General features: G+C 55.1%; 1 protein-coding gene across 1 annotated transcript; it reads right to left on the bottom strand.

The window, feature by feature from the left end:
• Positions 1-876: 876 nt before the first annotated feature.
• On the bottom strand, positions 877-24,888 carry LOC117643603 (1-acyl-sn-glycerol-3-phosphate acyltransferase epsilon-like). Its single transcript, XM_034382580.1, has 8 exons — positions 24,565-24,888; positions 7,936-8,134; positions 7,685-7,763; positions 6,917-7,119; positions 5,921-6,037; positions 5,495-5,633; positions 4,623-4,746; positions 877-3,929 (listed from the first exon to the last, which is right to left on the bottom strand). The coding sequence occupies exons 1-8, from the start codon at positions 24,633-24,635 to the stop codon at positions 3,716-3,718; spliced, it is 1,146 nt and encodes a 381-aa protein (XP_034238471.1). The 5' UTR covers positions 24,636-24,888; the 3' UTR covers positions 877-3,715.
• Between the last annotated feature and the right edge of the window lie 221 nt (positions 24,889-25,109).

Here is a 25,109-nt window from a genome sequence, read left to right as displayed (position 1 = left end):
GCCTGAGCTCGAAAGCGATTTCAAGATTTTACACTAGCTCTCTTGGTTCATGCTGTTTAAGTTTTCGAAAAAAATGTGGAATTATTAAGAAGCTGGGCCGGAGCTAAAACTTTGTGGGCTGTTCGACCAAAAATAAGTGAGTTTTGGACCCAGTATATTGTCAAAATCGAAGCACCGGCTATTTTTGCTAGCTCCATTTTTGTGAAATTTCCTTCGAGTTTTCTTGATATTCTTCCAGTTTTGCAACTTTTTCCAAATATTTTTCTCTTTTTTAATAAAAGAGCCTTTTGTGAAGCCAAAGAACCCTGGCTGTGGCTGGTCCCAATCTGCCTTTGCACATTGCATCGACAAAAAATTTGAATTGCCATTAAAAGTTTCATGCTGAGGCAAATAACAAAAGGCCGCTTGAGCGAGCGCCGATTGGGTGAGTGGGCCAAGGAGATACTGCGCCCATAGAGGGAGGAAGAGAGGCACGGCAAGGGCGCTTTAGTCGGACACTGACGCGCTTTCCGCGTCGTTAGATCGATGTCCGATCAGGGGAAGCGCGGGGGGCAGAGGCTGGCAGAGGCGCGCTCGGGTATCGATTACTCGTCGAGCGCAATGCTGCCCGCCGCTTAATACAGGCGCCTGCAAAGACAAGGATAGGCAGTCCCGCTCAACACCTGGACGGAGCGGGTGGCCTACCCTGTCCTTTGCAGGCGCCTGCACCTTAAGATGGGATGCCTCGACAGACCAGGATAGGAAGAAGAGAATCTCGCTCAAGAGCGGGTGGCCCGTGGCCCATCTAACCATCCGTCCAGGCGTCCAGGGCCGGGCGTCTAGGGCCAGAATGCTGCAATGGGAAGCAGCTTTTATGGACCGAGGAAAAAAGACATATCTCCCACTTCTTTGTCTTTAATGAATAAATCATATTATTTACACTGATCGAATGACAATAAACAATACTTGACAACAAAATAATCCTCACCGACATAAATAGTTTCCAGTCATGGAACAAAAACAATCCATCCGAATACAAATATATATATTTACAATAAAACCGAATGACGAGTCGAATGAGGTGGTCGGTTCAGCAGTGAATTAATTTTTACGAAATAAGTTGATACACCTTAAAATAACAAATTTGTTCTCTGAAGAAACGACCACGTGGCCAATATTAAATTAAATACGCTAAGGAGCCAAAGTGAGTGACGAACGTCAAACAATAAAATTAATGATAATAATAATATAATAATAATAGTAATAGTAATAATACAGTTTGTCATGGGTTTGACACAGCATCCCTTACGAGGGGTCGGCATGACCGCGTCACCAATGCTGCGTCACTGTGAATGCCACCCTGAGGATGACACCCACGCGCATTGGCAACGCAGCACAGCGAAAATATCACAGCGCATGTAAAAGTGGCACGAGAATGCCTTCAGGGCTGCGCCAAACACGGTTAAAATTCGATTGTAATATTACAACACAATCACCTTAAAATTACAACAGTTGTTGTTTAGTATCTGAGAGGGAAATCCATCAAAAGACAACTCATTGGTTCTATATTCCAACTTCCTTTGTCAGGTAACAATAATGTAGCCATGACTAAAAACAGACATGTTGTCGTTCAACAGATTGTCTGAATGCAATCTTGGCAAATATTGTTGCCAGATTACAAGGATATTGAATTACAACACGATGTGACCAACACAAATGCTGCCAGGACATAATCGAAGACTCGACGGAGCTCATCGCACTACAATTGATCCCTCAGAAAACAGCACTTAGAGCTACAATGTGTTTGTAATACAACAATATGTGTTGCTATTAAATATCACAGCAAAACTGTTGTAAAATTACAACGATTTTTTTAACAGTGAAGGCAGCAATGACCCAGCGTGCCCTTCAACGGAACACGAGTGCCTCAGAAATAAAAACTTCAGCGCATGAGCGTGTACAGCGCCCAAGGGTTTTATTTGTTTTCAAATATTTGTAATAAAATAAATTTGGATTCAAAGGCACCCGTGCCCCCTCCAATTTTGTCACCTCGGTACCTAAGAATCGGACGTCATCTTATAATTATTACATTCCTTTCGTCGCAACGATCGCAAGTCGTTAGATTTACCGTTTTTGTTTGAAGCGCAACGCGTTTATTGCCGCTTGCTAGGATTGGTTCATGGCTATCATCTATACTAATTGAGTTGTAAAACTAATTTCGAATTGACTAAATTCGCTTCTAGAATGTTTTTTCTTTCAAATTAACCATCTGGATACACCACTATTGAGTAAGTCCTAGCGTCACATCGTGACGGGAATGATAAACAGTAAACAGTCTACCGTTGTGGAATTATCTTACATTGACTACTATTTGGACCTATTACCGCAAATCTTCGGATCAACGTACAAAACACAAAATTTCTTATTATCACTAAACGTTTTGAAACAACGTCTGACACTAAATGAATGGTTAAGTTTCTTTATCCAGCTGGTGGCTGTGCCAAATTTCGTTTACTCTGACAGCCTGCAATGGTTAGACGTCGACTTGAAAGGGAAGACCTGGAGTTTAACGCTAAAAGTCTTACGGAGAAATTTTTCAGATAACGAGGGGAATGGAGCAAGCATAATGCGAAGTGTTTCTTCGTAACACGTATCTCAAGTGAAAATCATAAGAAGATTAATTTGTAGCATGAGTTTCTTGCTTTGTATGATACTCTCGCCGGAATAATTGTTGGATAAAACTTCGCCGTAAGACTTTTGGCGTACGCACAGCATGCGGGGTGGGGCAGGGTCGGGGAGTGTCTGGCTGGCCAAGCCTCTGCCTCCCCACTCTCCTTCCAGAGATAAATGCAATGGATCACAGACACTTTCCGAGCTCTATCTCACGATAGGCACGTCACCGTACTCTAAGGAAAACATTTTACCACAAATCCTGGTCCTAACCAGGGAGGAACGCGAATTCCTACCAGATTTCCGCAGAACAGCCCGCTGATATGACTGGCTGGATTGTCTGCTCTTGACCTTTCCACAGTAATGTGGCGACTAAATCTAGGCAGTTCATCCCTTTGGAATAGCTACCTTCACACTGTTTAGATTACAATCACCCGCGTTTTTTTAGAGTAAACGTGAACTTAGCCTTGAAAAATGAAAGATTTCGCATCTACAATGGGAAACGAAAAATATTGAGAAACGTATAGTGAGCTCATCAAACATTTCCGTGCATTTGAGTAATTTAAAGGTTTTTGCTTACTGACCTACGGTTGTTTCTAAAGTTACCTAACGTCGTAAGTACGTACCGGCCCCATTGCGAGATCACATCCGCAAATTTGATATTCAGCATTTAAATATAGTGAACAGTAAAACATGAAATTTGCAGAACAGGGACATATTTCTAAAACAACCTGCTCACTATGTATGGTAAAACCACATTTCAACTAATCTACTCACGTTCACGGTATTTTTTCAGAACCTTATACGATATTGTTCCGTGTTGATAAAGACAAAGTAACGAGTGCAAATCGATTGCTAAACGACAGTGATACAGTGCCATCATAATGATAAATTTTCTACGGTATCATCAATGTTTAAAATCCATTCCTAACTCACGGCCCATCTTTTATGTTCTTTCCGTTCACTCGGCGCAGATATTCAACTACCCTAATGATGATTTTCAGGTTGGGGAGCGCTGATGTACGCTTCCCGCGCGGATATGGTTGTTGTTGGTGGCCTGTCCCGTTTAGAAGGTGGGCTTGAACGTGAGGACGCCGTAGCCCCACAACGTTCCGAGGACGGCCTGCACCAGGTAGATCGTCCGGACAAACGGGGACACCAACATGCCGAGGGTGAAGAGCGCCAGGATCACCAGGTCCATGAACAGGGAGTCGCCCCCGTACGTCATTCTGGGGCCCCACGAGGAGAAGGAGCGGCTGTTGTAGTAGTCGGCCATCATCCTGCAACAAGAACGGGGCACGTTTCTTCACACGAACGAAACGTCTTATGACTCTCTTCGATTGCAGCTATCGAATTTAGCCTATCGAACAAAGTCGATCACCTCACCAAAGTATTTTTGCCGTGGCTGCAGCAGCCTCATGGCCTCATCGCGCACCTCGACGCGCCATCTCACGCGGCAATCGATCTAATAATAAATTCTGGCGTGTCTCCCTCCGCGCGACATCCCAGCATCACTTCGCACATCGCCCTTCCACCCCTCTGGGCCCTCTGGGCCCTCTGGGTAACGAGGCTACTGAGCCGCGCGAGCCGCGCCGGGAAGGCGGGGGAGGGGGAGGGGGGGGGCACGCAGAGCGTGGCACAGCGCGTGGAGTGCGGCCGGGGCAGCGCCGGGGCAGCGCGAGGACGTCACGGCATATTCGTTGCCGCTGTTCTCTTTTGCATGAAATGCCAAAGGGTCGATGCGATGCGCCGCGCTGCCGCGCTCCACTACCCGGCGGTAGCGCTCCATCTCTTTGCATTACCCTCTCTTCCGCAGCGCCCTCCCCCCGCCCCACTCCCGCAGATCGAGCCGACCGATGTGCGATCCTCTTTCCGATCCCAGCCGTCGCTCTATCCCTCTCGCACTCCCTCGGGGACGCCCCGCGAGTGCGAGAGAGACGGTGCGACGGGCTTGCAGCAGCTTGCAGACTCACCTGTCCCTGTCCTGGCACTGGGCGAACAGCCAGGTCGCGAAGGCCGTCTCGTCGTCGGGCACCTCCTCGATGGGGATGCGCTTGACGTAGAGGTGGGAGTCAGTGCAGCCGCCGGCCAGCACCTCTGCAAAACACCCACGAGATGCATTACTGTGGGAAGCGGATGTGTCCTAAGCGGGGGGGAAACGACTGAGAAATTTTGTGTACATCGGATAGGGATTTCTGGTTCGAAATTTCTGGTTATCCGGATAACGGATTACCAATTTGCTGTACACCGGATAACCGAAGTCGTTTCCCCCTCGGTCCTAGGACTTGCGCCCGCTCCAGGAAAACCGACAGGTCCGCAAAGACCTGTTCCGTCTTCGTTTCATTGTTTTTTCGTCCGATGCCGATGCCGGTCGTCATCGGCTGAATGGGCACAAAAAAGGACGCCCAATCCCGGGCAATAAAAGCGACGTGAGTTCGGCGGCAAGACGAGGCAAGACGAGCCTCCGGACTACTAGTCGGACGTCCGTCGGAGGCGGGCCAACAAGGCGGGCCTAGTCCTTCCACTTCCCCCACCCACTTCCCGCAAACCTGAACCGAGTGACGTGGACACTGGCATTGGCCTACTATCTGTAAGGTTAGACGGGCCAAATGGTGCCCATGGACCTCCCATTCCACGGGTCTACGGGTTGATTGTTGAATTCATAATTTATCCTCAGTGATTGAGGAAAAGGGGGGGGGGGGAGGCTGTGTTCCCCGATCGCCGCTTGGATTAGCCTCACCGCGATGCGCGCACTGTAAAACTGTGTTGTCACTTTACAGTTTTCAGAATTGGCGCGCGCGAAGGCGAATTTATTTTGCGATCTGTTTCCACTTTTGCAACTCACCGGTGGCGGTCGGGGCCCTCCTGCGCTGGCCCTTGGGCTCGGCCTGCTCGTAGACCAGCGTGGCGCTGTACACCGCCTTCAGCTTGCTGCGCATGTTCTTGATCATGAGCCACGTGCCTTTGGCCTTCGGCGTCAGTTGCTGAAACACCGTCAAATAAGTATACACTGTTCCGTAAAACGCGGCGAATTCTGTTTCGGGTCGAAGTTAATTAAACGGATCTAGGTCGATTTGGCGTTCAAAACGGAGCGCCAGGGAGAAGACCATAATGGATTTTAGCATTGCCAACCGACAAAGAAAGTGTCCCACACGCCCAAACGAAACATCTAACAATTTTGATCGTTTTGGGCTTAAAAAAAATTACAGGGTAGTGACGAGTCGTTCTTTGTCGGTTAGACGGGCAGAACCCAAGAGGAAGAGACACTCACGTGCTTGAGCAACCCCATGTTGGGGTACTGCTGGACGGCGGATTCGTCGGAGCTGGCGATGGCTTTGGTGTCGTCAGGGTTGTAGCGAGTGCCTTCCGGGTAGATGGCCAGCCAGAACTGGAGACAAAGACAGAAGATGTAGAACGGTGATGCATTTTACGCCCCTGAAAGGCCAATGCTATTTTCTTAGTCGTCAAAGTCCTTAGTCGAATTTTCATTACTCTTAAATCTAGTATAGTTTCTGTTCAATTAGCACTATTTTTTTTGAGACCCTGGCCCGCTTCCATGCCACACTTTTCTCCTTCACGTAATTACTAGAGGACCAGCGTGTGTTTTCCACGCAGAGGAGCAAAACCCCAAAACTTCCATTAGCAGTGGTGACGCGAGGTCAACGACGGGCTGGGCTGTCCGGCTAGCCGGCTAGCCCGTCACGGAGAGGCAAGTCGAATTGCTCTCTTCCCGCTGCCGCGAAAAAAAGAAAGAGCTAGGAGTAGGAAGCGATAGGCAGGAGGGGGCCAATGTGTTCTTAGCTCCTCTGCGTTTTCTACCGACCTTTTTCAATGCAAAGAAACAGAATTCTGCGAGGTAATAAAGTCAACCATCTAACTGCAAGTGCACTTTTAAAATATTTTATCCGCTGCTGTGTTTTTTTTTTAGTTCGGGACTCCAGTGAGTGTGAACTGCCCCATTCCACGGGCGTTCCCACGGGCACTTGACTTGCGACGGTCATCCATGCGCTCTCTCGGAGCAGCCCATTAGACGAAGGAAAAATAATCGCAGCTGCACGATGCAAATAAAATGACTGGCCGTTTTTTTGGCAATCGCGGGTCGTGCCAATTTGTGTATGTGTGAACTTTCCCAAGACTGTCGCCTTAAAAGGCGGTGCATTTTGTACGCCGTTTCCATTGTTTCTGCACAGCTTTTTCACCCTTTTTGTCAAGACTTTTCGCAGACGTTTCAGCTTGATGTAGTTCAAAGGGGTGGGTGAATACGCACCGGCCTCTTGGTGTTGTTGATGTCGGCCAGGCTCTCCATCAGCTTGTCCGGCTTGAAGCCCTTCCTGCGGATGTAGATGTGGCCCACCACCTTGGTGTAGTAGCCGATCATGGGCAGCCAGGCCAGCTCCTGCTTCATCATGAATCTGATGCGCTGCAAGGACCGCGACCACGATGCCAGGGAGCACGCCACCAGCCAGTCCACTGGAAAACAAAGAAAGAATTTGCAAACCGTTTCATATCTTAACGACAACTATTCACTGCAATTCCACGCCAAATGAATGGAATTTAGGTGTTTTTATGTTCTATTCGCCAAACTTAATGACACTGCGTGAGAGTCTCTCAAGAAACCACGCGCAAAAGGTTTGGCACAACTAGCACGCAGAGGTTTCTTTTCGTTTTTTCGGCGTTCGTCAGAAGGCGGCATTCCATGTCCATGGTCCGGCCCCAAGTTAGTTCTCGATGCCTGCGTCATCCGACCCCATGCGTCCGTCCAGGCTGAGGTCCAGGCCCACCAAACCTTCATTCATTTTGTTTTCGCGACTGCCGCTAGCACTAAGGCCCCTTCCGAAGTGCGTCACTGAATTGAGTTCAGGAAACTCGAAGGGGCTCGACATACTTGGGAGCCGGGCTCATCACTGGGGCAAACTCAAAATCTTTTTTTTTCTCTCGCGGATGTGGGCATACCACTTCTCACTAACAGACGACACCACTTTCGAAAACATTACTCATTTTTACTATGACAAAAACATATACAAATGACACTCACGTGATGACTGGTGGTTCCCCATATACAGGACGTTCTCATCTCTCCGCTGGAGCTCCTCGAAGTCACCGTACAAATGGACCTGGTGAGGTATAAAATAAAATAGGAAGGTGAGAATCCGACAGCACCACTTGGCGGACCGCGAGATGGTCTCGCACATGTGTTCCTGGAGTGTGCTTTTACGCCTTTGTTCAAGCGTAGCTTGAATGAAGCTGACGCTTCAGTCTCACCAGTGCAGTGGCTGGAAGGCTTACCTTGAGACCGGGAGCGCGGACGAAGAAGAAGACGGCTATCCTGATGAAGTACGCGAAGGCCTTGTCCTTGAGGGCCATGCTGTCGACGGCCACGAAGAAGGCCAGCACGCAGGCCATGTGCCACATGAAGCTGAGGAAGGGGACCAGCGCCACCAGGGACACGGCGATGAAGGCGAGCGCCACTCCGCTCAGCTGCGGCCTGCAACACACAATTGGATTAGACTGGTAGGAAAAGCGGCACGCGGTCGATGCCGCGTTGAGGGTGCAGGGCAGGAGTACGTCCCAATGCCTGGCTTCGTGCAGCAAAGGCAAGTCCTCTACAAACTCAAGTGTGTACATAGTACACTCCACCTGGGAGTGTACATGCATGTACACTTCAGGTTGGCGTGTACCTTCAGGTACACTGTTGCTGGCTCCCTGCTGCAGGTATGAGCCACCTGGCATGTACTTGGCAAGTACACGCCAACCTGGAGTGTACATGCCAAGTACACTCCAGGGCGAAGTGTACATGCCAAGTACACTCCAGGGTGAAGTGTATATGCCAAGTACACTCCAGGGTGAAGTGTACATGCTAAGTACACTCCAGGTTGAAGTGTACATGCATGTACACTCCAGGTGGAGTGTACTATGTACACACTTGAGTTTGTAAAGTCTGTGGCGTTCGCGTTAACAATAAGTCCCCTTTCACAGTGTGCATGATACAACGCGTTGGGAATGGCTGGCGTCTCCACGCGTGGGCACTTATCCGCTTTTGTTGCTCACAGTTATCCTGACAGGACCAGCTTAAAATATGGAACGAAATTAAAAAGTCAATGCAGCCCCACTGCACTTCAAAGAACCCGAATGGAACGATATTTATTTCCTGTTTTTCCCCCAGTCCATGGCTAGGAAACAATAGTTACAATTTGAAATTGTAATTTCGCATTTAGTCCATCTCCTCGCTGCCGCAGAGCGCGAACTGGCGGCACGTGAACTTGAAACGAAAATCACGGTCAGCTCCACCGCCGGTTACACAACCAGGCAGTCCAGTGGGGTCGGGTTTTGTGGGGCCAAAAAACGCGCCACCGAAACAATTTATACAGTAATTCATCGGTGTTATCGATCTCATCCAGGCGAACGACACTGGTAGGAAAAAACTACTGCGTGCTCAATTTTTTCACCTGGACCGTCCGTACCTTGCCAACTACTACGGAGACTCGGTACCAGTTTCACGTAAGATCCTTATAGGCACCACGGTGTAAGGAAGGTCCCGGGTAAGTCCCGTGCCTTTTCCACACCAAACTACGGAATTTTTTTCAGTGAGCTCACCACGGGCCACGATGAACGCAGATATTCAAATCAGCCAGTGAGCCTCTCCCTCTATCTCTCTCCCTTCCAGCGAATAATGGCGCTGACGGTCGAGTTCGGCCGTCGCGAGCCGCCCGGCCGGTTGACCTTGACAACCTCGACTGGCCGAAGCCAAGCCGACTTTCACTATTTTCTGCAGGCGGCATATAGCGTGCATGGCATGGCCCGGAAGTCGAATGGGACCGTGGCGTGCAATGACCCGTAGCCTATTGGCACCCCCGCGGCGTCAAATGGGACCAGCGAGCCGCCGGGCGGAGTGTTTGTTTACTTTTTGCGCGGGACAATGCAAGGTGGCGCTGTGTTTGCTTCCCTTCGCACGGAGCTAATGGGCGTGATGCCTCCGCGTATCATCATCCAGCAAGCGTCCGAAGCGGATCGACCCACCGGCAGGCAATCGGCAGGCAGTCGCCAGGCTATCGCGTCACCATTACCCATGATTGCCTGATTGGGCGGGGAGATAGGCACCTGTCAATGCGGACAAATGTGTCGTTTGCACCGCGAGCATGGCGCCCCACCCCCACGGCCCATTGTACCTGCGGCCGATCCCGAACGGGGCTCTCTGTCTCTGTCGCACCCCGACGGCACGGCCCGCGAGTGCGAGAGAGGCGAAAGGCGGCGCTCGGAGTCAGCCGGCAGGCCGGTGTGTTTGACTGAGCCTAACCTACCCTGACAGGGCGGCCCCTGGCGGCCCCTGGCGTGCCGCTCGCTGACGTTGTTCGGATCGGCGTGACATCCCCAGTCCCCGTAGGGCCCCGTAGGGCCGCGTAGGGCCGCGTAGGGCCGCGTAGGGCCGCGTAGGGCCCCGTAGGACCCCGTAGGACCCCGTAGGACCCCGTAGGACCCCGTAGGATCCCGTAGGGCCATAGGGCCTGTCCTGCAGAGTCTGTCCTGCACGGCCTAGGGGCCCAGGGCCTGCAGGGCCTCGCGGGGGCGTGAGGTGAGGCCCGCCGGGGTTGCCGTCGGTCGGGCCCCGGGGCCTCGGGGCGAGCCGGCCGGATCGAAGCGCGCGCAGCACAAGGGCCGGGCTGCCCTGTGCCGGGCTTGCCGCGCTTGCCGGGCTTGCTGGGCTTGCCGGGCCGCCCCGCGTGGCGCGCCATGGCGGTCGCGGCGTGCAGCGAGGCGGACAGGGTCGATTAGCTGCTGCAGCGCTGCACGTCATCATTTACATTTACAGTGGAGCGGCCGAGGTACATATTTCGAGGCTCGTTACATCGCGCGGCGTTACCTGTATGTACATTGCGTGCCGGCCGAGGGGTGACCCACTGTCAAATTTGATGTACAATGATTGTGTGAATGTGCAAGAATGTGCAAGATTTCTGGCGTTTTTGCCACACATGTTGCCTACTTACAGGCGTTTTTGCCACCTGAATGTGGAATGTGGTCAAATTTTGTACAATGAATGTGGAAGCTGTTCCCCCCTCGGTGCCGGCACATTACAGTCCGATACAAAGCGCCTCAGCACATTGCCGCCGCACGTTGTCCCTGGCCGAGGGGTGGCCGACTTCGATGTTCCTCGTACATCGGTCAAATGTTCCGAAAAATGTTCCCTGATGTTCCCAATGTTCTCATGTTCCCAGTATTCCTCGATGTTCCAAAATGTTCCTTAATGTTCCAAAATGTTCCTTAATGTTCCAAAATGTTCCTTAATGTTCCAAAATGTTCCTTGTGTTCCTCTGGTTTATTATATCTTTTTTAGCCTGTCCCGTGTCAGGATGGTCGGATGCACACTCTCATTCGTAGTGCGAGACATCCGGTTGAAACTATGTCACGGTCGTTTGAGCATTGAGTCACATTCGTTTGGATGTGAATCGGCCAAAAATTACCTTGTTCACATCCAAACGAATGTGACAATGCCACATTTTGTCACGTTCGTTTTAACGTGATGTCACGTACTTGGAACGAGAGTGCATGGTGTGTGTGTGTGTGTGTTTTTTTTTGCGCGCGCGCGTACGTACGTAAAAGGGGGAAGGGGGGAATTGCCGCCGTCCGATCTACTCCAAATTTGGTGTGTTTGGACGACCAAATGAACTACCCTGAGTCGGCTTTTTCGATCCGAGGCCCAGGGGCACTGCTGCAGGTCCGTCATGGTCTACGGGGCAAAGTAGGATCCCCTTACAAAGCTAGAATAGCAAAAGAGGGGTGTTTTTGGAAACAGGGCAAGGTCAACCGGCCATCTTGAGTCAATCGAAGAAGTTTGGACCCAGGTTCGACTTTAGGTGTGGTCAGACTATCCGACAATCAGATTTGCAGTTTGGCTTAGAAGACAGAATTCGATAGCGATATCAAGTAGAATCTATTCTTTGCATTGCATTCGACAGCAATAGAGGTACTCTGGAGATGTTCCCTTAATATTCTCAGATGTTCCCAGATGTTCCTTGATGTTCCTTGATGTTCCCGAATGTTCCCAAATGTTCCAACATATTTCCAGATAATTCCAAATGTTCCCCGATGTTCCTGATGATTCCGATGTTCCCCCTATTCCGAGATGTTCCGAAATGTTCCCAAAATTGGAACATGTTCCAACATGTTCCGTCCGGAACATGTTCCTCGTACAGAAATTTCTGGAGTCGGCCACCCCTCGTCCCTGGCCTTGTCCCTAACGCTGCTGCCGGCGTTCTTATACTGCGGCCCTGCGGTCAGCGATAAAGGATACAACCAACGTAAACTTTTTATTCCCGTTTAATTTCTGTGCTGTTTATTTACGGGGGTCTTTCGGCGCCGACGCGAGCGGAACGCGAATTATTTAGAAAAACCGCAGGGAGGGCGGGGGATTTAATCCGGGGGTAAAAACGGGGCTGTAAAAGAGAGACGGGAACACAGATATGAGCCGCGAACGCCGCGAAGCAGCACTGTGGCAAAAAGGTACGGAAAATTCTGTTAATTTTTTTGCCAGGATTCTCCGTAGCCCTCTTATCAATATTCTCCGTAGGCTCTTACAGTATTCTCCGTAGGGCCGTACAGTATTCTCTGTAAGTCCACACAGTCTTCTCCGTAGGACCTGGAAGACTGTATAGTCCTACGGAGATCACTGTAAGGTCCTACGGAGAATACTGTGCGGTCCTACGGAAAATGCTGTAAGAGCCTACAGAGAATATTGATAAGGGGGCTACGGAGGATTACCACAAGCTGTTTACAGAATTTTCCGTAGCTTTTTGCCACAGTGAGGGAAGGGAGGAACAGTGGCCGCTGGGGCAGTACGGCCTTCTCGGCCTTGCGGGGGATTTGCTTGCCAGTGGCTTGGCCGGCCGGCCCTGCAGACTGATTCCGAGAGTCGTTTTCGTCGCTCTGTCTCTCGCGCACTCATGGCGCATTCCGTGCAGGTGCGAGAGAGACAGAGCGACGAAAACGGCTCTAGTCTACCGGCCGTTCTGGCCCCCTGACAATGCCGGACGCCGCGGACGCCGGACGAGCTGCATGCATTTTTCATATCGCATCAGAGCAGCAAGTGGCCCACGCCGCCCACCCCCAAATGCATTCATGCTATTCGGCAGAACACTTTCTTTGGGCCAGCGGGCCGCGGCCGAAAAGGGCTCCGTCCCTCCGTCTCTCTCGCACCCGCACGGGACGCCCTGTGAGTGCGAGAGAGACAGAGCGAGGAGAGCTTCAGAGTCCCTTGACGCAATATTTGACGCGGCGGCGTCTAGGCTCTGCATTTGAAACCCCCACCCACGCCTTTGCCTTCGCCTTCGCGGCTCAAAGTGGGCCACAAGACCGTGGTGGCGGCCAAAACTCTAGACGCGTTTTGAGCTCCAGAGTCGCTGAATAGGACTCGAACCGAACGTGTGACCCCATCAATGGATTCCTCGTTCGGAGAGCAATCTATTGGTGGGGTCACACGTTCGGTTCGAGTCCCATTTACCGTCTCTGGAGCTCAAAACGCGTCTTGAGTTTTGGCCGCCTCCACGGTCGTCTGGCCCACTGTGCGGCTGTCCCACGATGCAAGTCACCCGCCGTTTCGAAAGGCAGCGCGCCGCGCGGCCGGAGTTTGGACCGGACACTCCGGCCGCGGGGGAGGGGGAGGGGGAGGGGGAGGGGGAGGGGGAGGGGAGGGGGAGGGGGCAGCGCGCTGCACCGAGCGCCTTGGAGCGCCGGCTCGGCTCTCGGCCGGGCCCCTGGCCCCCGAGCCTGGGCCTGCGCCCCTGGCGGAGAGCGGGCGGGCAAGCCGGCCGACGGCGGAGCCGCGGTGTTGCCTACTCTCCAGGCGGAAAGGCCCCACGACGGAGAGCGCATCAGTACACTGGTGAAACGAAAGCGTCACCATGGAGTCAAGCATAAAGTTACGATTCAAGATGTCACGCTTTCCTCATGCACTTAGGTTGGGCATCGGGATCAGTACCGCGAACGGGTTCCGAAAGTAAGAAATTCGGTCGGGGTCGAGGACGGCGCAAAGCTTGAAGCTCGAAGTTCAAAGCTCCCGCCGGGGCGCGGTTGCGCGCCAAACTTTGGTCGAAAGTTGATGCCGAAGTTGCTTGCTCTGGCGCTCAATATGTGGTTAGCTGCTGGACGGCCGGGCGAGGCGCGTCCGCGGGGAAGCAATATAGCACAGGTGAGGGTGGTGGGGTGGGGTGCGGTGCGGTGGGGGTGCGAGGGAGGGTAACGGGAAAATAAGTGCAGAGGTGGGCAGGTGGTGGAGAGATATGGTTGGAGTGGCGCTCGGCGCACACGTGCGGGCGGGTGGTGGCGCCGGCGGAGGTCAAGGAGACCACAATGTCACCCCCTGCTCCGCCCGGCAGGAGGCTGGTTGGAGGCCGGCTGGAGGCTGGCTCGGGGAATGCTGCATTAAAGAGGGTCCAGCCAGGGGCCCGCCCGAGGGGGTATGCACTCGCGTAATAGTCGGTACACTCTATCTGTAATAGCAAGCGTAATAATACGCGTAATAGTCGCGTAATAGCCGAAATTGTCAAAATTTTATCAATTTTGGTGTGTTTTAGGCCATTTTTAGCTATATTCCGATTAATTTGTGGCGTAATAGAGCGTAATAGCGTAATAGTCGGTACACATGTTCAGAGAGCGCATACCCCCTCGGGCCCGCCGGGACCACGGCGTTATGCAGGGCCGCGTCCGGGAGTCCGGGACCGGCGACAGCAGGCGCCACCCCGCTAGCCCGGGGTGCTGCACAGGGGGCCAGAAGACCGTGGTGGCGGCCAAAACTCTAGACGCGTTTTGAGCTCCAGAGTCGCTGAATAGGACTCGAACCGAACGCCGAACGTGTGACCCCATCAATGGATTCCTCGTTCGGAGAGCAATCCATTGGTGGGGTCACACGTTCGGTTCGAGTCCCATTTACCGTCTCTGGAGCTCAAAACGCGTCTTGAGCTTTGGCCGCCTCCACGGTCGTCTGGCCCACTGTGTGCTGCTTCCCAACAGCGGTTTCATCGCCGTCCCTCTCGTGGGGCGTCCGGTAAGAGTGCGAGAGAGACAGAGAAGTGTTGCTGCCCGCCCCCCAGGTTGGTTGAGGCCAGCAGCCTCCCGGACGCAGCCCTGACCCTGTGCGAGGAAAGGGCCGGATTTTTGCGCGGCGTGTCTTGCCGTGGCGTGTATTTTCAGGGTTTTCGTGTTTGCCCAGCAGGAGCAGGGCCCTCTCGGCCTCTCGGCGCGTCGCCCCGGGAAAAGAGACCGGGATAAGGCGCCGCTCTGGGTCTGGGCCCGCCCCCGCCGCCCCCGCCGCCCCCGCGCGGCAACAGGGTTCCGGCCCTTCGGAGCGCCGCCGCCGCGTCGGCAAGCTTGGCTAGCTCGACCAGCCCACCGTTATCGCCTCTTCTTTCCTACGGAAGGCCGTGCTCGCACACGGCGTAGTGGGCGGCAGGGCTGCCGGGCGCCGAACACGGAAAGCCGCGGGCAAACAGCGTGGCGGCGTCGTGGATCCAGGGGAAAAGGGGGAAGGACAAATGCCCACCCTCCTTTGCTTCCTCTCCTCTCGCCGGGGATCCTAGTGAGCCGCCTGGCGCGTAGGCAGAAAGACGCCTTTTCCTCCTGTCGGCAGGCGAACAGTCCTACAGTGCCTTGCTGAGGCCGGCTCTGGAGGCGCGGCGCCGCCGGCGGCAGTATCGCTATTAAGCCGCACGCGCCGGCCGCGGAGAGCGTAGCGGGCGTAGCGCCGCCGTGAGAACATCGCTTTCCAATTAGCGGGCCGATCCGTCGCTCCGTCTCTCTCGCGCTCGCGGGGCACAGTAGGCCAGAAGCCGGGGGAGGCGGACAAAACTCTGGACGCGTTTCGAGCTCCAGAGTCGCTAAGCAGGACTCAAACCGAACGTGTGACCCCATCAATGGATTGCTCTCCGAACGAGGAATCCATTGGTGGGGTCACACGTTCGTTTTGAGGCCAGTTTAGCGTTAGCGACTCTGGAGCTCAAAACGCGTCCAGAGTTTTGTCCGCCTCCACCGGTCTTCTGGCCCACTGTGCGGGGCGCGGGTGATTCCGTGCGTAGGGGGTCATTTCAGGTCACCGGGGCCTTGCGCCTGAACTGAGGTTGATTTGGTAGCTTGGGCAATTCAAATTTGTTTTACTAAACGAAGACCATGTCCTCATGTGGATAAGTCAATCTAACTTTAGTTTTTCTAGGTTTCGTAAGCTGCTAAAGTGTCGTTTTGTAAGTTCCGTCATGGTCACCAACACCTTTAAGACAACATTGCCATGCTGTAGTATATGACTCAGCCACATCAAAAGAAAACTGGCTATTTCACTCTCTTCCCTGACTTTTTCTTCGCAAAATTACGCAAGGTGACCTTCGTATCATCACTTGTTGAACCCGAAACAGCCTTTAGGAAAATGTCCACCGTGTGACCATGTGACCTATGCTGTTTTCACAAATGACGGTCTACTGGGGTTCCTTTTCGTTTTAGAACCTCGCGACCACTTGGGATCGAAAGAACATAAAAAAAGCTTCCAGAAGCCCGTGCCCGCGGGACCTGTGGGGGTCAAACGACGCTTCCAGGCCGTCAGAATTGTTCAAAACGGTAAGGGTGTAAAAATAGATGTAAATTCCGTTTCGGGCCGTAGCTCCTCCATCTGACGGAGAAAGTTCCCACAACCTTCGCTGAAAAACGCTATTTTGGATGCTCAAAATGACACCGTCAACAGTTTTTACCTATCTTGTAACCCAGCGGGTCAGGAGACAAAACACTTCGCTTTGTAAATTCCGTAATCTGTAAATTCCATCATTATGTCTGTAAATTCCGCCGTATTTCATAGGGGGTGAAATTTAAAGTCAACTTGTAGCGCTGCCACGCTCAGAGGGGTACTGTGGGGTACTATGTATGCCATCTACACCAAATTTAGCTTCTAAAGTTGAACTTCAAAAAAGAACATTTGGTACATCCAAAATGACCCTCTACGCACGGAATCACCCGCGCGCCGTCGGGGTGCGAGAGAGACGGAGCGACGACGCGCTGTTCAGAGTTAGACTACTTCTCGCGCCGCGATCGTGGTTCTGGCGGAGCGTCCCGTCTCGTCAACCTGAAGCGAGGAAGACGGAGGCACGGGTTTTTTCCCCGAACCACGACGATGAAACTTTTTTATTATTATGTTCCTCGAAAATGGAGCTCCGCGTTTTTCCGCTGTCGCCGTCCTCCTGGAAGACCTGAAGCGGTGGTTACCAACCAACGCCGCGCGAGGCTTCAAGGGCTTCGTCCTCACCGCGCGGCGGGCGCTGCAGCAGTGTCGAAAACGGGAAAGGGCGGCAAATCCGGCACACTGTTAGGCCCTACGCCGGCTCTTCAGCCGAGTGGAAGGGCCGTGATTTCAGCCCTTTGCTGCCCTTCATCGCGCCCTTGTCGCGCCTTGTCGCCTTTGATCGTTACTGAGGGGCCTAAGCCGCGGAGCCTGGGCCTATGGGGCCAAGGTCCTAAGGGCTTAAGGCCATGGCCACTGTACCAAGGCCCAGGGGCTTAGGGCCAGAGCCACTGGTCAAAGTTGCAAAAGGGCTTTGTTGAAGGGTCAGAGCTGCTGCTGCGCCGGTTGTGGCCAATTACCAAAAGAACCAAAGAGCCGAAGATCAAAGGTCTGAAATTCCACAGGGGCAGCTCAGGCCTCTAGGGCCACACTCTCAGCCCAAAGACCGTTGCACCAAAAGGCCTGAAAGTCAAAAAGGTCAACCTAGGGCCAAGCCAAGGGCCAGTCTTCCAACAGAGGAAATTAATTTGGCGTTTTCGCCAGGACGTCCGTCGGCCGGGCGACTGGTTTCCCCTCTCTCCCGCCGCGTCGCGCTGCGTGTTCGAGACTTCGCCGCTACTCTTCCTTCCTCGTCCCCAAGGACACTACTTGGACCAAAATCCGATGAAACCCGTTTTCGGTCGCGGGATGGCGGCGGCGCGGCGGCAGCGGTCAAGGAGGGAAGGGCAAAAAACGCGCTGTTACTTATAGTGGCGTAGCGTGTCCTGGCGGCGGTCAAAGGCAGCTCGTTGCTCGTACCTTTGGCGTCCGCTGGGATGCACAGTGGGCCAGAAACCGGCGGAGGCGGCCAAAATTCTAGACGCGTTTTGAGCTCCAGAGTCGCTAAACAGGACTTGAACCGACCGTGTGACCCCACCAATGGATTGCTCTCCGGACGAGGAATCCATTGGTGGGGTCACACGTTCGGTTCGAGTCCTGTTTAGCGACTCTGGAACTCAAAACGCGTCTAGAATTTTGGCCGCCTCCGCCGGTTTCTGGCCCACTGTGGGATGGTCGCCCCACGCCGTGCTGTGCCGTGCCGTGCCAAGCAGCACGCGAACTCATTAGCGACGAAAGGACGCCAAAGCAGAGCAAAACGAGACGCCCAGCGTCCTCTCCTCACATTCAGCGGAGACTGCCAACTAGAGCCGAAAATAGAGCGGCAACAGTTTCAAGTGTTTGGTAGGTATCTCGTCAACGGTGAGCCGTGGGCGTAGCAAGCCCCCAGCTCCGTCTCTCTTTCTCTCTCTTTCTCTCTCTCTCTCTCTCTCTCTCTCTCTCTCTCTCTCTCTCTCTCTCTCTCTCTCTCTCTCTCTCTCTCTCTCTCTCTCTCTCTCTCTCTCTCTCCCTCTATTTCTCACAAAAACGTGGGTCCTACAGTATCTCTTACTCATGATGTTTATTCTCAGTTTATACCCCAGCGTTTTTTATGTTGTTTTTTTTTCATTATGGCAGTCTCTTGACCTCACCACGATCACTCAGGTGTAAATTATGCTGAATTCACGCGGTTCCATTTCTCCGTCTACAAGAGAACGAAGAAAAACCTATTTATTTTTTCAGCTGATCTGGTTCTGCCTTTTGTTTGAGAGTGCAGCCAGTGAGCGCGGCGACACCACTGTTTGACAGCAGCGGCGAGGTGACGTCAAATTTCGGGGTTCCGCGACGTAATGGTCCCATCCCGCTGCGCCTTTCGTGCCACTAATGCGAACCGCCTTCTTGTTCGGGGAAGTCCCGTCGCCTTGGACTCGGTATTTCGGCAGTGTGGTGTCCCGCGGGGGGCACACGACCCCAGGGGGCGTGCGTAAAGCACCTGTCCGGACACTCTGGAATTCATGGCCAAGTTAGCCCCGGCCCTGGGCCTCGCCCTGGGCCTCGCCCTGGGCCCGGCCGGACGCGTGCGAGCGAAACCACATCCCTCGCCATTGTTTATGGACGCTCCCCGAGGTGCCGGAGGGAGAGAAAGCCCTTCCCAGGGCTCGTTCCGAACTGCGCTTTCCGTAGCGCTGCCTCTCTCGCACTCGTGGGGCGTCCCAGAGGAGTGCGAGAGAGACAGAGCGACGCCGTTCGAAGCCAGGTGCTGCCCTAATGCGCGCAGCGCGGCGCAGCGCGGCGCCAGAGGAAGACGAGGTCGCCTCGTCGGAGGTGCGCAGTATTCTTTACTTTGCGGCTCGTCGCTTCTCCCGGCGGACGAGCAATTTTTCATAACACTGTCACTCCCCCCGAAGAGCCTCGCCGGGCTGGGTTTGCAAAGGTTCGCATGGCTGAGGTCTTAAAGGCCCTTGGCTGAGGCATTGGCAAGGTCTCGGTCGAGGTTTTGAAGGCGGGCCTCACACAGTGGGCCAGAAGACCGGTGGAGGCGGCCAAAACTCTAGACGCGTTTTGAGCTCCAGAGTCGCTAAATGGGACCCGAACCAAACGTGTGACCCCACCAATGGATTGCTCTCCGAACGAGGAATCCATTGGTGGGGTCACACGCTCGGTTTGAGTCCCATTTAGCGTTTCTGGAGCTCAAAATGCGTCTGGAATTTTGGCCGCCTGCGCCGGTTTCTGGCCCACTGTGCGACGGCAGCCGAACCCACCCCGAGCGGCGGCGGCCGCCGCTGTCTGCCTCGCACTCACGGGGCGTCCCCCACGGGTGCGAGAGAGACCGGCTTGTTCGGAAGCAGCCCGCAGGCCGCGGGGCAAGCCGCGGTGTGTGACGGCTCGAGAGACGAGCGGGGCTGGCCGGGCCTCTATCGTGACAATGAAGGAAAAAGGAACGCGAGGGAACGTCACGTCGCCACGGCTTGCCACGGCTTGCCACGGCTTGCCATCCCGCGTCAGCGTCAATAATACGCGCATGCCTTCTCTGTCGCCCGCCCTCTCCCCGCCCCTCGCTGTTCCAGCCATCATCCTCCAGCGCACAGTGGGCGAGAAGACCGGTGGAGGCGGCCAAAACCCTAGACGCGTTTTGAGCTCCAGAGTCGCTAAATGGGACTCGAATCGAACGTGTGACCCCACCAATGCATTCCTCGTTCGGAGAGCAATCCATTGGTGGGGTCACACGTTCGGTTCGAGTCCCATTTACCGTCTCTGGAGCTCAAAACGCGTCTTGAGTTTTGGCCGCCTCCACCGGTCTTCTGGCCCACTGTGCGAGGGCGGCCGAGGGAGGTCAGCGACGTCGTCGTCGAGGCAGCGCTGCACGGCGCGGTGGAGGCACGGCGGCTCTGGGGGCGCCGGGCCGGGGGGTCTGGGGGCTCCTCGAGATAACGATCAGCGAGGGGAGCGGGGCGAGCGGGGCGAGCGGGACAGGTGCAAAGACCAGGCGAAGACCGCGCACCCAAACACCAACACAACAACAACAACAAGAAGCAAGAGCAACAACATCCGCGGCGGTATCCATCGCGCACGAAGCGCGAGCGCGCTCCGGAGGCCGAGCCCGAGGCCGTGCCGGAGGCCCTTCACGACCTCAATGCATGCAAGAAGAGCTTCGGGCAAAATAATTGGAACGCCAACGCGAGTATTCCGCGCTCCGGAAATTCCGGGAAATTCCTAGCCCCGCTCGATTCTGCAGTTATGCCGCGGTGGAACCAGGCAACCGACAGTTGTCAGTAAAACAACAACAACAAAATCCGACAGGATTGTACCAAAACAACAACAACCAGCGGCACATCAGCGTGTCCAGCAGCCAGAAGCAGCGCGACAGCGGTTTGTCGAACAAAACCAAAAGCAGACAGCGGCCTGTCCGACAACACAAACAACAAAAACAAATGGAAGCAGATAGCTCCGAGGGGTGAATCACTCAGGGTTCTGGTGTACACATGAGTACATGCCCCAAAGAACAGAAATTTGTCATCCAGACGTCAAATGATATCAAAGAATGGTCAAAATCCTGTTTGTCAGAATGACATCATAGTCGACGGTCAAAGTTAGGGAATTTTGACGTCAAGTTGATGTCAAATGATGTCACGAACCCATTAACTGTATAAAGGATACGACTCTACTCATCAGCTGATATCCCTCCTTATGTTTGTGCCGCCTATGTGCGGTAGTAATGTCTCCTTCTATTGTACGTCGAAAGTCGCTCCGCGGCCGGCCGGATTCGAACCCATCTCCTCGGCTTCGGAGGCGAGCTCTTTACCACTGCGCCACGAAGACATATAAGGATCGACCTGCTCTAAGGCCAGCGGTCGGGAATCTGCCCGGCAGATGACTCGAAAGTGACGGCAATACTTCGGGATGTCAAAAATGACCGGTATTTTTCACTTCATCACCCGAACGCAATAGACTTTCCGTAATACCAAAGAAGTCTGAATTTTTTACCGCAATTGCTGATTAAATGCGTTCATGGATGACATCAAACGGATGTCATCGTGACCAAGTGAACTTTAAGATCTTAACTTCACAGGTTATCGCCAGGTTACCTCTTTTCCAAATGGCGTAAGACTTTTTGAAAGAAATAATGCAATTTCAGTTAGTTTTGCTCGTAGTTTGTAATGACTCAAATTGACATCATCCTGATGTCACCTTTCAAGAGAGTGACTAAATTTTGTCATTTTTTAGTCACTTGATGTCAATGTGACTATTTTCTGTTCTTTGGGTGAGTACGGGTGAGTACACCTTGCTTCAATCATAAATTTTACAATTTAAAACGTTTAAAGGCTTTATTTAGCGTTTTTAACGGCACTCGACGTTAAATCGGTAGAAAAACTAGAGAAGGAGTACGGGCAAATTTGTTCACATGAGTACACTAGTGATTCACCCTTCGGATAGCTCCCTGTCCAACAACATCAACAAAAGCAGACAGCGGTGGAAGCCTCCCTGAGCGCCGACGAGAGCGGGTGGTCAGCTCAGCCGGCTCAGCGCCCTTGCCGTACCGCGCAGCGCGGCCTGCGCGGCCTGTGCGGGAGGGTTGGGGGTGGGGGTGGGAGGGGTGGGCCGGAGGCTGCGTACTGCCGCCACTGCCGCAGTCCCAGACAGAGCGGCGGGCAAGGGCGGCCGGGGGCTGGGCTGGCTGGGCTGGGGGCGGCGGGGTGGGCACAGCGGCACCGCGCCGCACTGCAGGGAGTGGAGGCGGAGCGTAGCGGCAAGTGCAATGCCCGCTGTGAGGCAGGCAGGTCGGATAGGCAGGCAAGGCAGGCTAGGCCCAGATCGATGTGCCTCCAAACGAATCCCCTGGAGACTGATTCTGGGAGCCGTTTTCGTCGGCCTGTCTCTCTCGCACTCATGGGGCGCCCCCTGTAGGTGCGAGAGAGACAGGGCGACGAAAGCGACTCTCGGAATGAGTCTGCTGGACGCGCAGCGGGTTCGCGCCCCGGCGGCGGCAGCGGCGCGGAAAACGCGGCCGACGACGGGAAGAGTGCCGGCAGACAGTCTGGAGGACTGATGCAGCGCGATAACACCCTAATCCAAAATCAATATGCCCCCGCCCCGTCCCAGGTTCCGACCGACTCACTCGCCGTCCGATACCGGCCGTCATTCAAGCTGAGAGTCGCGGGCAAGCAAGCGAAGCAAGCGAAGCAAGCGAAGCCCTCCGCCCCTCTCTTCCTCGCCAGACTCGTCTCCCGAACCGAGTTTCCTCAAACACGCGCCTCAGACGCCCCCTGCGGCACGGCGGCGCGGGATTTGCTGGGATTTGCCGAGGTTTGCCGAGGTTTGCCAGGGTTTGCGCGCTAGCAGAGCTGGCGTTACGGCCAGGGCGTCGCCGAATCCGAGCAAATCCGCGCCGCGGGGCACAGGCACGAGGCACGACAGGCGCGCGATTGGCCGTTGTCCCCCTCGCACAGTGGCCCAGAAGCCGGTGGAGGCGGCCAAAACTCTAGACGCGTTTTGAGCTCCAGAGTCGCTAAATGGGACTCGAACCGAACGTGTGACCCCACCAATGGATTCCTCGTTCGGAGAGCAATCCATTGGTGGGGTCACACGTTCGGTTCGAGTCCCATTTAGCGACTCTGGAGCTCAAAACGCGTCTAGAGTTTTGGCCGCCTCCACCGGCTTCTGGCCCACTGTGCCTCGCCTCGAAGCTGTCTCTCTCGCGCCCCTACCGCACACTCCACGAGTGCGAGAGAGAGAGAGTCAGAGTGACGGCCTAGAGAGGGCCGCGGAATCGGCCGACACAGACGACGTCACTCCAGGAACTCGTTCTCGGCGTCCGCAGTGGTCTGGAGACGCCCGGCGCGCAGGACGGCCAGGACGCCACGTATCGCCAGACACATCTACGCACAACGGCCACGTTGCTGCGCTGCCTGCGCCGGCACACCAGACTAGAGTCGTTTTCGTCGCTCTGTCTCTCACGCACCTGCACGGCGCGCCTTGTGAGTGAGACAGACAGCGGCGAAAACGACTCTCGGAATCAGTCTGCAGCAGTGTGCGCTTTTGTTTTTTCACCTGGAACCGTGAACCTAGACTCCGCAGAGACCAGGAAGACTGCGCTCGTCCCGCTCCCACTGCGGCCCGGCCACGCGGCCACACCAATAAACGAGCCCGGAGACACACCGCGGGGGACACGATGAGCACGTTTGTAATCACACGCACGCGCCTACTCTGTGTCTCTCACGCGAGTGGTGGCGACACTGCGCCTGTCCTTGTCCTTCCCTCGGCCAGCTGGCCGCGCTTCGCACTTTTCCTTTTTCCGGCCGGCGGGCATATTGATTACTTCGACCTGGCCCAGCCCGGCCTAGCCTGCCCAGCCTAGCCGGCGGGCTGCCGGGGCACAGCGGCAGCGCCATGCATCGTATCGCCGCGATCAATGAATTGCCCTGAGACAAAGCCAGGCCGTGTCGTGGTCCTCCCCGTCGAGCACCCCGTTGCCGCGTTACCGCACTCAGCCAGCAGCCCTCCGGCAGCCCTCCGGCAGCCCTCCGGCAGCCCTCCGGCAGCCCTCCGGCAGCCCTCCGGCAGCCCTCCGGCAGCCCTCCGGCAGCCCTCCGGCAGCCCTCCGGCAGCCCTCCGGCAGCCCTCCGGCAGCCCTCCGGCAGCCCTCCGGCAGCCCTCCGGCTGCAAAAGGGCCGGCGGGCCGCCCGCACCGAGTCAAGTCCTCGACCACCACAGGTGCCGTTTCTCCGTCAACAGCGTCCTCCGTCTGGAGCGATCGCTGCCGCCTGTTTCCCGAGCATTATTTTCGTCGCTCTCTCTCGCGCCACGGTACACTCAGCTCACGCAGTGGCGTGCGCAGGGGGGGGGGTCAGGGGGGTCATGACCCCCCCCCTTTGGCCACTAGACAGCCGCCTTGAAGGTAGGCAAATTGCGTCACTTTCCCCCTGTAAGTAGGCAAAAAGCGTGGCCTGACCCCCCCCTTTCAAAATTTCTGCGCACGCCACTGAGCTCACGAGGGTTGGCACGATAAACCGTTCGGTTATCCACGCGCTCCGCACACTGGTACAGAGATATGGACTCGATGCGTGGTTTCCGAACGCACGTGTGCCATAGTTGTCCGAATCGAGCACTCGCTGCAGATGCTTCGGACATTTGGGGCAGCCCTGCAGTCCTCGCTCGTTCCCTCTTGCACTCTTGGAGTGCGGCAGACAGAGTGCGGGCAGTGGAATCGCTCAACCGGCAAGCCGGCGCTGCTTGTAGCATGCTCCGCGTTCGAACCCGGCGTCGCCGTCCTCAACCGAACTGCACCTCGGCGTTGTCATCCGGCCGCAACTCACCTGAGCTTCGACAGCGTCGTGGGGTTGGCGAGCTTCGACGTGAAGAAGGCCATGATGGAGTCTGGGCCCATGGTTCCGCTCGAGGACGTACACGCGGGGAGAACACGCGACACGCCGAGTGCCGCCGCCGCCACCTTCGAGGAGGCCGAGACCGAGAGGGTGCCGAAGGGTGCCGAAGGGCCGACCGCGGTACCGGTGCAGCTGATCGGTCTCCGGTTCAGATTCGGATTGGTGGGCGGGGGCGGGGGGCCGGAGGGGTGCCGCGGCGGCCAGGGTCGGAGTGCGAGAGTGCGGAGTGTGCGCTGCGCCCCGTCTCGGCACAGACTGAAGCGAAGGAGCGAGTCCTACTAGCTCTAGCCGACGGGGGCGCCCACGGCACGCCGCGCCGCGCCACACCGCGCCAGGGACCACCCCACGCTCTACCCCAAGCCCCACGCGCCGCCAAAGCCCAAAGCGTGCGCAAAGCGAGCGGCCGGCCCCACCGGCCCCACCCCTCTCCGCCCAGAGTCGGAAACGAGACGGACGCGGCGCGCGGCGCGAAGCTA

This window comes from Thrips palmi, unplaced genomic scaffold (assembly GCF_012932325.1).
Source record: "Thrips palmi isolate BJ-2018 unplaced genomic scaffold, TpBJ-2018v1 HiC_scaffold_17, whole genome shotgun sequence".
In the NCBI taxonomy this organism is placed as follows: Eukaryota; Metazoa; Arthropoda; class Insecta; order Thysanoptera; family Thripidae; genus Thrips; species Thrips palmi.
This window is presented reverse-complemented; position numbering and strand designations above follow the sequence as displayed.